This window comes from Xiphophorus couchianus, chromosome 13 (assembly GCF_001444195.1).
Source record: "Xiphophorus couchianus chromosome 13, X_couchianus-1.0, whole genome shotgun sequence".
NCBI classification, from domain to species: Eukaryota; Metazoa; Chordata; class Actinopteri; order Cyprinodontiformes; family Poeciliidae; genus Xiphophorus; species Xiphophorus couchianus.
The window spans coordinates 2,507,086-2,523,671 of NC_040240.1; the positions used below are offsets into that span (position 1 = coordinate 2,507,086).

General features: G+C 41.2%; 1 protein-coding gene and 1 long non-coding RNA gene across 4 annotated transcripts in view; one reads left to right on the plus strand and one right to left on the minus strand.

Annotated features, from left to right (window-relative positions):
- The window catches only part of npas3 (neuronal PAS domain protein 3), a 281,452-nt gene extending 270,069 nt beyond the window's left edge, over positions 1–11,383 (minus strand). For 2 of the 3 annotated variants that reach the window (XM_028035530.1, XM_028035529.1), the window contains exon 1: positions 7,012–7,722. In XM_028035530.1, coding sequence (XP_027891331.1) covers positions 7,012–7,061 — 50 coding nt within the window. In that variant the 5' untranslated portion in view covers positions 7,062–7,722. Of the gene's footprint in view, positions 1–7,011; positions 7,723–10,377 lie in introns of those variants that run through there. The other variant, XM_028035528.1, reaches the window with a different exon arrangement.
- Positions 1–16,586, plus strand: part of LOC114155592 (uncharacterized) — a 226,595-nt gene that overhangs the window by 8,791 nt on the left and 201,218 nt on the right. The window lies entirely within an intron of this gene.

Here is a 16,586-nt window from a genome sequence, read left to right on the forward strand (position 1 = left end):
CTGTAGTTTGCTACAGATCTATGTTTTGAATCTACTGTTTTGATGTTTTGATGCTGTGGCACATATATGAGGGAGTAATGGAAGTCAGTCTCTAAAGCTGTTAGCTACCACTGAGAATTTGGAAACAGGCTAGCAGAGTGACACTACTGATCAAGAGGCCACACTGACTGCTGTATGTCTCTGTTCTTGAGCATCAACTAAGGGGGTAACAGTACCTGTATTTGTACCAAGAAATACAAGTACAGCCCTTCTTTGTTCAACCAACACATATCGAACAGATACCTATAGTCTACAAATGCAGAACATTTCTGAGAGTGGAACTCTCCACAGCACAATTTTCGGTAGTATAAAAAAAGCTAAGAGGACCCCCAAGTTTCATCAAACTCTGCTATGTAGGACCATTTGGGTTTGTCTTTTAGCTACAGTGACAAAGACAATCACAGTGGCACAAAGAAAAAAGGAGCTAAAGTCCAAATCCAGCTGCCTGTAGCATTCAACCAGCTCCAAACAAAATGGGAGCTTTTACAGCAGCAGAAATTGAGCTTAACACACATAGTGTCCGTCTGACATAAAATCATTTGTTGAAGTCTACTGTCATTCATTTTTTCACGTGTCCAGTTTTTGGCATGTTAGGCGAACTTCATAGAGAAGCTGGCTGCCTACATGTGCCAGGGTAGATTTGCTCTACAAAAACAATATTGCAGGACGTAATCCTAATTGAATGATTGCTTTTATTAAATCAAGACTGCAGGCCTAAGTACATAGAACACATTGCTGTAATAATAACCCGTGTTTGTTTGACCTTCAAACATTCAGATGGTTTGTGTCGGTGTGTGTGTTTGGGTTTTGAGGGTATGTGTAAGTGAGCTTCTCACTACTGTGGAAACAATGGGAGGCCTGGAAGACTCAATGCCTAAGAACAGCAAAGGACTTGGTTCTGGAAGACCCCAGCAGATGGACACAAGGCACCAGCCCAGGGTAGCCATCAGTCCCACACAGAGGTAGGAGCAGCAGCCCCCATAAGGTTGTAACTTTGGCATAAACTCATTCTTTGATGTTCTTTGGTGACTCACCAACTTATGCTATTTTTTTCTCTCCTTGCTCTGAATTCAGATTTGCTGCCACTATGATTTTGAACAATCACAGTCCCAGCACATAAGATGTGTGCATACTGAAAATAGCAAAAAGGCAATGTGTGTAAAGAGGAACACATTTCCTTCTTGCTGCATCAGAAGACCTCTCCAATCAGGGCTAAAGGCAGTATGTCTGTTATCACTGGATGAACCTGAGCTGAAAATGTATTATTAGATCATTTATGCACCTCATAAAAATTATACAAGTTTCCCCTCGTCAGTTCAGAGAACTTCCTGTTTCCTCAATTCAGTATAAATGAAAGAGTTTGAGCAGCCTCAAACAGAGGTGGGTTGAATAATTTCCGCTCTAATCATTTGAACTATAACCTCTCAATCATTTTTTAGCTCTTTAAAAGCATTTATATTTAATAAATAGCTGGTAAACCACTGCTTTGAAACGACCTGATGCCTTTGACTTCAGTTGTAAAAAGCAATGCATTGTGCCTATTTATATGAAATTTGAGCTGTAAGACATAATTTTCAGTTTTCAACCGGGATTTAATCCTAATCCATAAAAAGAGAAAAAAGGTTAAAAAAAAGTCTTAACTTTCCAGGTTTAGTTTTGACAGGATATTTTTACTCTTGTCTAGGTAATGTGTGTGATGGTTGTCTTGTGTAAGTCCATGTTAGTTGTGTTAGTTCATGAACTCTCTACCTGCCCTGAATATCACCATATTTTTATTGCTTGTTTCCAAGTTAGCAGATTTTTGAACCAAGGACAGAAAAATAACTATTAAATAATAAGCAGACCAAACAGACCAACTGTAAGGCAGCTGTAGCACACTAGTTTCCTGAATTTGTTAGTGTGTCTCTGTTAGCTACTTTGTGAAATTTCCAGGATTCATTATAATATCAACAGCTTTGTTTGAGAGTGTTTTTGCTTTGCTTAAATTCATGACTAGTAACAAAACAAAGGTAGGCTTTTGAACATTTCAGAAAAAAATAAATATATTTTTTCACAAATTTACATTTTTGGGATTGATTTAATCTTTTTGATCCTCAGAGAAAATGTTTTACAATTAGCAAATCTGCACAAGACATTGAACTGTGATATCAGTGTGGTATTGCAATATGTGTTAGTTTATAAAGTCTATTTACAATATATGAAGTGCCAATTGTTTTCAGGTTCTTGGTGTTAATAACTCCTTCGGTCTGTTAGATAATCTAAGTGACCACATGTAGGCTCTTACTATAAAACATGTTATGCATATTTTAATTACAGATGCTAAGATGCTAATCCTCAGATATTTTATAATGGTAAAGAAAGAAAATATTTAGAAAAATTACGTTAAAATATAGGTGGCATACCAAATTTCAGAACTAAAATCACGACTACATACAGTATTTTCCTGAAATTATACAGGTCAATTTTAAGCTGATGAAAGTGCATAAAAAACACCAATTAAAGACTTACATAACTAAAAGTATTTTGACTCACTTGCTTCTTATTTTGATGCATACATATTTAACAAAATTTGCTGAAACATTAACTTGCAACACTTTATGCTCTAAAACAGTTTTTAAATGTTTTTCAAGGATTCAAAAGTAATTTTTTGACTGGTTATACCTTTGATTCGCAGTCAGAAGAAATCAGTCAGTATTTGTTCATTTGAGATGGCACAAAGACTGCCAGTCTGAGAGGAGAACTGACCCAACCTCAGCTGCAGTCAAAAACGTGTTGGAATTTTTTTAGGTGGATCTGAACGCAGTACCTAATAAATGACTCAACACAAAAGACTCTTGCTAATCTACTAACATTGCAATAAAAAATAAACAAAACACCACAGACATACTCAGATATTTCAAACTAAATTACAAAAAATAATAAAGGCCCTTATTGAAATAAGTCAAACAATTCACAATATTAGACATAAATGTCATGGGACTTAATAAAACACTTATTCTAAATGTTTAACAGGTTTAACAGAAACCTCTATTTGAGGTTTAGAGTTTGTATGAGATGATTTAGTTGAATCAAATGCTCAACACGAGTGCAGTATAGTCAACTGTACTCAAACTCAAATCATATTGCTTGTGCATAGGCCTGTCACGATAGCAAATTTTGCTGAGCGATGAATTGTCTCAAAAAATTATTGCGATAAACGATAATATTGTTTGAAGACCTTTTTACACTGATTTAATGGAAATGACGTAATAATGCATTTGATTTCCTGCCAAAGATAGATACACTTTATTTTCAAAAGAATATTTAACACTGGAACTGATAAACAAAATAAACAAAACAACCAAAAACACAAATAAAATGGATTCTCAGTCTCCTTTAACAATAAATGTACTTGAATAAAAACTAAACAACATAAAGCCAAAGTGGAAATAAATACTACATTCAACCAAAAGAGTGCAGATTATGAAGTCTGTATATTATGTTGCCCTTCAGTAATAATTAGATTTAAATAGAGAAGATGGGCACATCGACTACCTGATGCAATAGTTCACACTACATGATTTTTGGCTCCTATTTTTCCCCTTATGACAATCTTAGATCGTTGGTCTTTCTAAGATTGTGTGGTGTGTTATGGTAGATCATCGTTCCCGCTCCGATCTAAATCAGGGGTTTTTCCCCGACTGGGATCTTATCGCAGCCTGTTGAATGTGACAGGTAGCCAATCAGAAAGCACGGATTCTCCTCAGTGTTTTCTGATGGGAAATTACGTCGGGAAATCCCAAACAGCTGACACGGAGCAACCCGAAGTCCAGCCGACGTGGAAACAACATTAATGTTTATTCATCATGCAAAGAATATAGAAATGACAAGAGGAGGAGTCGGAGCGAAATTGCTACCGCAGTTGATAAACCCGGTAACTTTTCAGCTGTTCTTCGTTAACGTGACGTAAACAGGTTATAATGATTTTCATTCAGTCAGGACTTTACGCTGACACTAGCAACATGCATTGCAGGTAGATTGTAGTAAAGCATTGATTAATGCCTGGTTTTAAAATTAGTTCACTGGACATGTAGCCATTATTTTGTGCCCATTGTTGGACACCACACGGCAGGAACGAACCCGATCGAACAGTTATACCTAGGATTTCTGTTGGCTAATGTGTGATCTGTCAGGTTTTGAAAATGGGCCGACAATCGGCCGAAAGCTCTAAGATCGTGTCGTGTGCGCTGGGCTTTACACTAAGGAAATGAGGAAGGGAGAGTCAGTTGAGAGCACCGGAGTTGAGCCTTTTTTCATTCGGTGTCATCAACAGAAAGAGAAAAAGGCCGGAAGAGACGATAATGCCGATAATTGAAATGAAGTCGATAGTTTTAATTTATCCTACGATTTATCGTTTATCGCGACAGGCCTACTTGTGCATTAAAATCAATGCTTTTTCATGCTGTATCTGACATATTGCTGATTTTATTGCACACAAATGCAGGCAACAGGAGCCAGATGGTTAAATAAAACCTGAGCTTTAATCACAAAAAACAAAAACAAAGTTACAAAAGTCAAATCAGGAAGGAACAAGGAGGCGATCATCCATGGTGTGTAACAGAAAGAACCAGTGGAGAACAAAAGGACATGGGTTTATACACCTGAAGGAGTGGAGAGGACAAAGAACTGGGAGAAATTAATTACAGGCAAACAGATGCATGTGGGGAAGGAGCAGGTAGAGGCAAATGAGGAAATGACAAACAGCCAAAACAGGGACCAAACTGGAAAGCTGCGGAGAGGTGAAGAAACAAACCGAAACAGAGAATGGGAATTAACAGAAAACCTGAGCAATCCACAGAAATAAATGCTGCCTGGACATAAGTAAACAAACAACTAGAGAAGAATAATCTAAATAAAAACAAATAACTAAAGCAGAACACAAAGAAGTAAATGGTTAAAATGCAAACACCAAAAACTCAAACAACCCAGAATCCTCACAGTATTTAACAAAGGCAGCAGAGGAAGCTGAGGGTCAGAGCCTCTGCACAAAGCAAACAGAGGCCTGGTTTTTACCAGGCCACCAACACTTTTGTTCTGACTACAAATATTGATGTGTTGGAGTGGCACAAAACATCTCAACTTGAGTCTGTGGAGGGAGCTAAAGATTAGGGTGACGGCAAGTAGTGATGGCTCAGTCACGAACGTTTCAGCTCGTAGAAGTGAACAATGGGATCCAGCTCTTCACTGAGAGCTGTTCCTCATTATAAGGGCGAGGATACAAACACAGCAGCGCAGTGAGCAAACCATGAGGCAGAGACAGTCAGAAAGTGAAGAAAAAAGAAAGAGACTTTCTTTCCCTTCAGCTGCTCAGCTCTCACTCTTTCAGTGGCTCCGCTGGACGCAGTCCGGAGTCATGGTGGAACTTTTTTTTGATTAGCATGGCAGCCTCGTGGCCAATCACGAGTGAGAATATAGGATCATGCCGTTATGTAAAAACAAAGATGGGGTCAGACACTCAGGGGAGTCCATCCCTCTGTTAATAAACAAAAATTGTAAATATAACTGACACCAGTAAGAGAATCAGCATCTGAATGAAGATTAAACATATTTAATAATAATTAATTATTATTATGGGTCTGTTCGGTAGATTTGTTTGCAGTGCTTTGTTTATGTGTTTTTGATAAAAATACACATTTTGATTAAAATATACAAAAGTAAAAATGTGTGCAACAGAATAAATACATAAAATTAAGGAAGTTTAAGACTTCTCATATAGGGAACATTGAATGCAAAAGGATTTATTATATAAAACATTCCTATTTGCCAAATTATAGGTTTTGGAAAAATAAAGCAGGGTCTATGAGGCGGCAGAGGATAATAAGTTAAGGGCCGTTTAGGAGCCAAGATACGAGAGCTGGCTCTCTGAAAAGAGTAGAAATTCCCATCACTAATGACAAAGACACCTTGCATCCTAAAAGAATTGGATTGTATAAAAAAAACACATTCCTGCAGGATCAACAATTTGGGGTTGATTTAAAGTGATGAAGACTGTTGACTTGAGAGGGACTTCAACATCTGGACCAACCAGAGCTTGAATTCTGGATGGATGTTGAAGCATCATCCCTTGATAAAGCAGCTTTATGATCAACCAGGTTTCCCTGCCGTTTATGAACATCTATTGTCATGTCTTTAGCACTGCTGACATCCTGCTGTTATACATCGCTGCTGTCACACCCATCACATGTTAGATCAAAAGCCTTTGCTTCTCATTCCTGAATCAACAGGTGAAAATTTTGCATTTTACACAGCAGTCAACACGCCCTGAATCAAATAAATGTAATAACAAAAATCGCAGGTTTTTATTTAAAAATAAACACTCAGGAGATTAGTTTAAAGGTTGATAACTGTTAATACAAAATGCTATGAAAAACAACAACAATTTTTTTTATATAAATAACAAGGTTTTGACTCAGAAATCCCAGCCGCTGAGAAACCTTTGAGGTCATTTCGAGGTCTGCGTGTTTTCACGTGAAGTTCCAATCGGCATACAGTCACGCGCACGCGGGAAGAATTCCTCCACATAATAATCTAATAAAACTAAGGGACGCATTGTAGCGCATTGATAACTGTATTGGGCACTGACGTGTTCACACACACAAACATACACATTTGTCATCGATTAATACATCGTTTCCCATGATGCTTAAGCAGCAGCAGCACAGAGCACACACAGGTGCACACACACTTGCAGAAGAGAAACGCGAGAGGAGAGCAGCAGCAGCAACAGCAGTCATGTGTTTCCGACCTGTAACCAGCCGCATGCCTGCCAGTCTGAGGCGCGCGCCAGCACGCACGCCCCAGCTCTCCTCTGGGAAGGGTTGCCCCCCCACCCCCACCCCTCAAAGCCGACACGGAGCAGCCTGTAAACCGCCCGAGTCTGTGCAGCTGCAGCATGCAGTGAGGAAAAAACGCACTAATTCAGAGCTGTGTTACCGTTCTTTCCGCGTTGGGTCCTGCTGGATGCTGGGCTTTGTGGGCGCCATCTTCCTGTAACAATTAATTGGATCTCTTACTTTCCCTCCTCCTTCGCTTCCCCTCCTCAGCTGTCTATGTGGACACGGAGCCGCGGCGCGGTGCGGCGCCCTGACAGCAATGCGTCATGGTCGGCGTGTTAAGACAAAAGCCATGTCTGTGTGTGGAAGTGTGAACGTAGGGGATCTGCGCGTGCGTGCTCCCTGTGCGCGTGTTTTTTCCTCGGCTCGGCGCTCAGGATCGTGGAAACAACGGCTCGTGGGGGAAACGATGCGGCCGCACGAGCATGCCAAGCGGCGTGAGGAAGGGGAGCGGGGTGGATGCCTCGTAGATGCCTCTGTCCTGGCTCTTTCTGTCCGTCTCTCAGTCCGTCCCTCCACGTACACGCGTTGTTTCTTTGGGACTTCACAGGAATTTCCAGCATGCGCTCCGGAGTAGAAAAAACGAAAAGCAAACAGGCGCGTCAAATCTCCCCAATCTCGCCTCTTCCGCAGCGTCTGTTTCCGTAGAATCCCCGTGGCAGAGCGTCTCTCCAGTCAAAGTCCTTGTGGTTTTTCTGGAGGACTTTCCCCTCCTCTGGCTGCTGATGGGGAAAAGGGACACCCCACATCGCTAGTATTTTCTCCAGCCCAGGCGCAACAACGCCACACTGTAACATCTGGACTCAGCTTGCGTGTCTCTGCGTGTGTGTGCGCGCGGGCGTGTGTCTGTGTGTGTTTAAATCAATTGATAATTTTATTTTCTCACTGCACTCCTTTTGAGCTGGTAGTGTGAGCTCATTATCCTTATTTGAACTATTTTACCCTCCAAAAAAAAAAAATAAAAACACGGTGAAGGTGTGATGGGGGATGAATTTAGTTATTACTTGAGTCTCCAAACTTTTACACACACCCTTCCCTCCTCTCCACCTGCTTTACTTTGTAATAAAATATAACTCACCACGGCCAAAGTCTACCTCTAAGATTTCAAAACCAAACTATATCCTGGTGCCTTCCTGATGTACTTGTAGATAAAGATCTTTTAGATGATGATAGACACATGGAAGTCTGAACATGGACGTGTCCTCACTTTCTGTGTTTTAGACCACTGAATTATATTCTCCCCTAAGCTCACATATTTGCAAATCAGAAATAGTTCATTATTTTCCAACACGGACTCCCACCTGCTTCATATTTCTACCCGTTTCCCTCCACATTCATTTGAATTGCACCATTTTGATGTATAATTCATCAGAACCTATTCGGTGTGCTGTGTGATTAACCCCAAGGCTGCAGCCCCTGGAAGCCCAGCCTCCCCCCCTTCCCTGCACCAATGGCCTGTCAAGGTCAGAGGCATGCTAGGTATTCTCCACGCAAACACAGAGTTACAGGTGCTACAATGGTGGAAAAAAGCAGACTATTGAGGGAGAAGAGTGGGCTCCATTTGGCCGCCAATAGGAGCTGACCCTCCCACACCCCGGCCCCACACCCCGGCCCCTCGCCCGTCGATCAAAACATGCCGTGTAATTCTAAGAAAAGCCATCAACAGATTCTTTCAATGTGCTCCATTCGTCATTTTGCTAGCCGCTGCAAAACTTAGAAACAGAAAAGTTGGTTGATTGTTTCGCTGAGCTGCAAAATACATAAATGTAGATATATTTAAAACTGAACTAGTCCCCAGTTCTTCAACTGTTTGCCTATTTATCTAGATATATTGGAGTAAAATTCAAGCAAAGTGTTCTGATTACAAAACAGTTCAGCCTCAGCTTTGGCACTGCTTAGAGCTTTCTCTGAACCAAGGTCTGATTATTTAAATCCTGGACGAATGTCTACAGGAGTGTATAAAACTTAAAAGTGTGAGGGTTTTTCATCTTTAATCAGTAGACATCTGTACTCCTGCTGTTAGTTTACAAGTGAAACTAGAGCAGCTAGTGAGAGACAATATGTTTGTATCCCCCGCTTGGTGAAAGACCCTTGTCTCTACAACTCAACTCTGCTTACTGGTAGCTCTCGAACCAAGGAGACGTGGATAACGGAGCATAATGTGTAAACATATTAGCTCCCAGCTGTTTGTTGAAGGAAATACGAATAGAGAAAAACAAAAAGGCCAGCTTGACGACGAGGCGATAAAGACAAGAGAAAACACGTCTGCTTCTGGTGGAAACCTCGTGTAAATCACTAAAACATTTTACACAAAACCCAACAATTAGACGAGCTTCTTTAGACAGTTAAGGCTGTCATCAAGGCTCTTTAGAGCTTTCATGAAAGGCCATCAGGAGCCGCATGTCAATAAAGTTAAATCCCACGTGAATATGGGCACAAACACTCTCCAAAATATAACACAGAAGATACACCATGTGTTCTTAGACACTTGAAGTGCAAACATAACAGCTTCTTTGCCTGTTGTTTGTTGATTAGACGGCTGAGACCGTCTCATTGCACTCATAGAGTTCCCTGCTGTGATTTATGGCATATCTGCTTTCCATAGCTCACCCGTAATGACACAGACAGGTTTGGGGGTAATAATGTATGTTGGAGATTTATTTTGTCTTGTTTTGCATCCAGAGAAAAAAAGAACAGAGAGGTTATAATCCTGATTCAAAGTGGAAATAAAAGAGAAGCATTGAATTATTGCAATATTTTCCTTGACAACATTCATCTCTCCGTTTTTAATCAATTGTCTTGTATTTTAGGAAAACATCCATCCTTTCTCACTGACTTATCAACAATCTGCAGCCTTACCCAGTGAATGTGCACTAAATCAACTACTCTGCCTGTTCATCTGTCTGGTTTGGCAGATGCACATTTTAAATTCCCATTTTTTGATAAGCAAATCTCTATACAAAATAATATATTTTAGCAGCTTTTGAATATCCTAAATACATTTGTTAATTTTTTTTTCTCAATTAGCTTTTTCTTTTTGCTCCATTGACAGTTTTAGGGGAAAAATAAACCAAACAGGTGAAAATATTCTCTTTGATTTTTAGTTATTAGAAAACGTGTCATAAACAGTTTTTCACCCAAAGTCAAAAAATTCTAAAATCATCTGTAATTTCCTAATGTTCAGGTGGCGATACTAAATTATAGTCATGTTTTTATGAAAACCTTTTTCCACATCCATTGAGTTAGAGATGCCCAAAGGTCAGTCAGTTCAGAAAACACAGATTGTACAGGTGCAGAATTGAGTTGAATAAAATCCAATAAACGTAATTTTAAATTTTTTATTCACTATTTGGACTCTTTTCATTTTGTTCCATTTTAGGTAACCTTGAAACAATATGTTTCTATCCTCACAACTATTATATATTATAATGCTACAGATCAAAAGTCCCGCTAAATCCCCACTAACCTTTGCTGGTATGCGGAAATTCCCTGGACACCCTGTGGGGTCCCGTTAGTGGCTCCTGGTACCTGAACCGGCACCCGACCAACAGGGGGTCCAGTCACCATCCCTCCGGCTCCGCCTCCTCCACCACCAGACCCGACTCCTCCGGTCGCCGAGGCCGTCACCTGGACGCTGAAATCCGGGAAGATCCTGATCATGGTCTTGCCTGTCTCCGGTGCGCTCCTTCCTCACCTCCGGTTGCCACTGATTACTGGAGTCACTGGGAGGACTGGGTATTCGACTGAGCAGTGAAATTCAAACAGAGACCTAAACAGCAATCTTCTTTCTTCTCAGCGAACCTCGGATAGAACTTTGAAGCAGAATTCAGACCCTGGACCCAGTGACTAAACAGTCACAACTCAATCAACTAAGAGATAGTAGAAATTACTGTGTATAAGAACATAAAATAAGTGCTGAAAACATTCTTCTTCTTTTTTTTATAATTGATTTATGTTTTTCTTCTTTTGCTTTTTCTTCGATTCTCCTTTTAGCTCTGTTCATCAAAAAAAGCCATCCTGCCACAGATAATAGTCCTGGCGTCCGGCGCGCTGTTTGCAACCTCTCCTTTCCTCCCGAACTCAACAAATGAGAGAAGTCATTATTTCACTGGAGAAAGCCTAACAGAAGTGTTTGGAACGCCGGGCAGGAGACTCGTGCTTTAAGCGGTCGCCGCCGCCGGAGCCCCCGCCGTAAAAAGCATCCCGTCCCCGGACCTTCCTCCCTGCGGTGCCTGCTGGCGGCTCAGTGCCGGTGTGGGAGCGTGGAGCCCTGGAGGAGCCTGGAGCAGACAGTCGGTCAGTCAGTCAGTCAGCTGCACCAGCTCGCCAATGAGGAGCTACACAGCGATACAGCGTGTGTCGGTATGTCGATGAGCGGTTACGTGTGTGTGCGTGTTTCTGTGTCTGTGCTAACACACACACACGCACGCCGACAGACAGAGAAGAGAGGAACGGTGCAGCGGGAGGAATTTGTTACTCTGACTATAAGACGGAGAACTCCTTATTCTTATACACACACGCACACCCCCCCTCTCTGTCTCTCTCTCTCTCTTACATACACCCCCCCCCCCACCCTATATATATATATATATATATATATATATATATATATATATATATATATATATATATAAATTCTCAAACGCTTTATTATAGCTATAACTATCCTCAACAAAGCTCCGTTGAAGCCGTCGAGGTGCAATATTACAGTTAGATATAAAAACAGAAGCGGGAAAAGCAGCATGTCATTGCGTTGAGTTTGTGTCGCCTTTCTTAAGGAGGGAGAAGTGGAGACTTTTGAGCCGCAGTGGGGAACATCTGACGCCTCTGTTAAGGAAATAGGTGGTGTGTGCCGCCTGGCCTCTGTTATGTGAGACAGAAGGTCTTTTCGCTCTAATGTGATCCCAGCAGATGAAGACGCTTATCTATCCTCGCTGCGCTCACTGAGCTGCATGTGTGATCGGACTCACCAATAAAGTCATATTCAGAGGCAGTCTCTCTCCACCTGTCTCCTCCCCTTTCTCTCTCTTTCCGTTTCTCTCTCTGTCTCTTCACTCCAGTCAGTTGAATAGACAGGAAAAGTCTCCTCATTGTCTTTTAGTTGTTGTTGCTGTTTCCCTAATGGGTATATTTAAAAAAAAGTATAACAATTACTTTTCTCACAAGCCAAGAAATAAACAGGAAAAAAAACAACAGATTTATGTGGTGACTGTATTGTTAAAGTTCATTCTGATAAAGGAGTTAGAAGTGGGCCGATTCCTCTCTGGACTCTTATTAGAAGCATGAAGGAAATTGGGATGGGGTCAACAATGGCCAGTTCCCGGCTGGAAGCAGGTAATGTTTTAACAGTCAGGTCTACGTTATTTCTTAGATTGACATCAAACGAGATAAAAATGTTGCATTAGCTCCATATTTACTTCCTGTCCTAAATAGATACATCACTGATGCATAGCATGCCATAACAGGTGTTCTAAATAAATACTCAATTTCTACACTTCATTATTACTATACTGTTTGGACACTGTTCAGAACAATATACACTGAGGGAGCCATCTTGCTCTGCCTGACTCACCAGTACTGAGCCTTCTTATTGATCAAGTCTTCACAGTTTAGCTTTCTAGTCCACTGACTTTCAATGGACAACATGACAGGACTTCACAGCCTGTCTTGATTTATAGTGGACCTCAAATAGTTTATCAGGTTTTGCTTACTGAAAGCTCTCTCCACACAGTCACAGGCAACACACAAAATCTACATAAAATAATTCACACTTATCCAAAATGTCTGATAGTTGCATGTTGTTTAATGCATTTAGGAGACTGGTTAACAGGAAAAGTGGCAGCATATGTCATGTTCAGGTGGTTTATCTCATTTTTCCTCAGAGGTGAGACCTTTGGTATATTTCTTCCTTCTTCATAACTGGTTGGCACACAGAAGGGCCTATATTCTAATCTGCCCAACTTTTAAAACAGCAGAGAACTCATCAACTATTCCTGCAGTAGTGTGGAACCTGGTTTCCAGATCAAGTTGGTGTGGTTCATAGACTTGATAAAAATTAAAAATTCAACTCATAATTCAATGTAAATGAATAAAATTGGATTCATGGTTTTCAACTTCCAAAGCAAGCTAAGATGCTCACCGTTTCCAAACGTCCAGCCTCCAGTTCAGATAGGAGACTGTTCTATTGTTATTTTATAAATATTGTTTGAATTTCTGTAAGTAGACACATTATAGAATGACCTCCTCAGTCACATCAAATTGAAAATGTATTGAAAGAATTAAAGATTCAAAAAAAGGACCTCAGGGGGCATCAATGTTTTAAGACAATTTTTATGAAAAAATTGGTCAATTTCACACCTGAGCAGTGCAGTCAACTAGTTGCTCTATTTAAGAGCCATTATGAAGCTGACTTTACCAAAAAGGCTTCCCATAAATTATTGATATTTGTGTATGTATGTTCAAACTAATTTCCTGTGTCACACATAACATTTTGTGGACTTTTTTTTCTTCTTCAATTTTTTGTACACTGCTCAAAAAAATAAAGGGAACACTTAAACAACACAATATAACTCCAAGTAAATCAAACTTCTGTGAAATCAAACTGTCCACTTAGGAAGCAACACTGATTGACAATCAATTTCACCTGCTGTTGTGCAAATGGAATAGACAACAGGTGGAAATTATTGGCAATTAGCAAGACACACTCAATAAAGGAGTGGTTCTGCAGTTGGGCCCACAGACCACTTCTCAGTACCTATGCTGTCTGGCTGATGTTTTGGTCAGTTTTGAATGTTGGTGGTGCTTTCACACTCGCGGTAGCATGAGACGGACTCCACAACCCAAACAAGTGGCTCAGGTAGTGCAGTTCATCCAGGATGGCACATCAATGCGAGCTGTGGCAAGAAGGTTTGCTGTGTCTGTCAGCGCACTGTCCAGAGGCTGGAGGCGCTACCAGGAGACAGGCCAGTACACCAGGAGACGTGGAGGAGGCCGTAGGAGGGCAACAACCCAGCAGCAGGACCGCTACCTCCGCCTTTGTGCAAGAAGCAACAGGAGGAGCACTGCTAGAGCCCTGCAAAATGACCTCCAGCAGGCCACAAATATGCATGTGTCTGCACAAACGGTTAGAAACCGACTCCATGAGGATGGTATGAGGGCCCGACGTCCACAGATGGGGGTTGTGCTCACAGCCCAACACCGTGCAGGATGCTTGGCATTTGCCAGAGAACACCAGGATTGGCAAATTCGCCAATCCTGGCGCCTTGTGCTCTTCACAGATGAAAGCAGGTTCACACTGAGCACATGTGACAGACGTGACAGAGTCTGGAGACGCCGTGGAGAGCGGTCTGCTGCCTGCAACATCCTTCAGCATGACCGGTTTGGCAGTGGGTCAGTATGGTGTAGGGTGGCATTTCTTTGGAGGGCCGCACAGCCCTCCATGTGCTCACCAGAGGTAGCCTGACTGCCATTAGGTACCGAGATGAGATCCTCAGACCCCTTGTGAGACCATATGCTGGTGCGGTTGGCCCTGGGTTCCTCCTAATGCAGGACAATGCTAGACCTCATGTGGCTGGAGTGTGTCAGCAGTTCCTGCAAGATAAAGGCATTGAAGCTATGGACTGGCCAGCCCGTTCCCCAGACCTGAATCCGATTGAGCACATCTGGGACATCATGTCTCGCTCCATCCACCAACGTCGCGTTGCACCACAGACTGTCCAGGAGTTGGCGGATGCTTTAGTCCAGGTCTGGGAGGAAATCCCTCAGGAGACCATCCGCCACCTCATCAGGAGCATGCCCAGGCGTTGTAGGGAGGTCATACAGGCACGTGGAGGCCACACACAATACTGAGCCTCATTTTGACTTGTTTTAAGTACATTACATTAAAGTTGGATCAGCGTGTAGTGTTATTTCACTTTAATTTTGTGTATGGCTCCAAATCCAGGCCTCCATTGGTTAATAAATTTGATTTCCATTGATGATTTTTGTGTGATTTTGTTGTCAGCACATTCAACTTTGTACAGAACAAAGTATTCAATGAGAATATTTCTTTCATTCAGATCTAGGATGTGTTATTTGAGTGTTCCCTTTATTTTTTTGAGCAGTGTATTTTGTGCAGCTTAAGTTGCTTCCAGCTCAGACGTAGGACCTGTAATTATAAGGTTCTTTTTGCAGACTTCTGAAGAAACCAACTGATATGAAAAAAAAAGGTTCATTCTTTTTTGGATCCAAAGCTCCTAGACATGTTGTGTGTTTCGTCTCTGCAGCTGGAGAAGTGAGCATGCTGCCTCCACTATGACACTCTCCCAGGTTGTGGGTCAAAAGTTGTAGTTTTGCTGTGGTCCGGGGGTTTTAAAGAACCCTCCTGAAACAACTCCTCTTCTGCGGGGAATAGAGTAAACAGTGTATTGCTAAATCAATAGTAATCAAACCAGCCCTTGTATTCAGTCTTTCATGTCTAGATAGTGGCATGTTTTTAAAGAAATTAGCTGCTTGCCTGCTTTCAGACAACAAATATTTAAAGATGGATTTAGGTCAGTCAGTTTAAACAGACTGACCTAAAACTGACTTGTTCAATTCTTAATGATACCACAAACATACAAACAAAACCACCAGGAATCATACTAGAGGAAACTGTCCAGAACGTCTTGGTTTACATTTAAGATGTATAAAACAAATGATTCTATTGGCCAGAAAACAGCTCTTCTTATTTGATATGTGGATCAAGCTTGCACTATCAAAGAGATACTACTGTCAATGTTGACCTCTGACAGATGTGATGCCCTATCGCCGACTGAACTCATTTTTGACAAGCTGTCAAATATTGGTCCTGACACGAATACTGAGCCGGTGTGATAAGTGGGAGGGATGGAGGGATACCAGTCCTGATCTCAAGTAGATGAATTGGAAATTCATTGTTTGTCGTCATGCATTGTGTTTAATCAGAGGGAACAGCTAAAATACATTTTTATACAACCGGCTGAATAAATTTAAAGTAATGAACAGAAACCTGTGCAGGATTGTAATCTGGAAAAGACAGTAGAAATAACATTGGAGTGAGACTGTGGGATTATGACCTCAGGGGTTGCATCTGTTGAAACCTGGTGCTAAAGTGAAAACTGAGAAAGTCTGACTCCACAAAGCCATGACAGAACTGGCTTGTTACATTTTCTTGCCCATATGCTGCATAAGGTTTTGGGACTTATGGATCCGACGAAGAAGCTAAAAATAAAACTCTCTTTATCACTGTTTAATTCATCAAAAGCTCATCTATTTGCTTTGAACGACTACAGTCTGATGAGTTTTCTTGGCCTTCTCTATTTTGTTTCATTTTGAAAGATCAGAAAAGCAACAATTTTGGATTAGAAAACATGCTGCTGCATCTGACGAACCTTCCGTTAGCTCATTTCTGTCCCATGTTGGTTCTTGGGCCAGAGCTTGAACTTGCATAAATGAAAACTGTTTGGTGGAAAAAGAGGTTGGGTCATTTAAAGCAAAATACTGAACAAGCCAAAATGTATTTGGGGGAATCATTTACTGTGATCTTCATTAGATTAAGGATCCACAATATATAGCTTTGCCATAGCAGATAGCTTTACCATCGGTGTCAGCCACTGTTAGTAATTTTTTAGGATATCTATATCAGTAGATAACTGGCCCAATGTTTTATTCCATGTT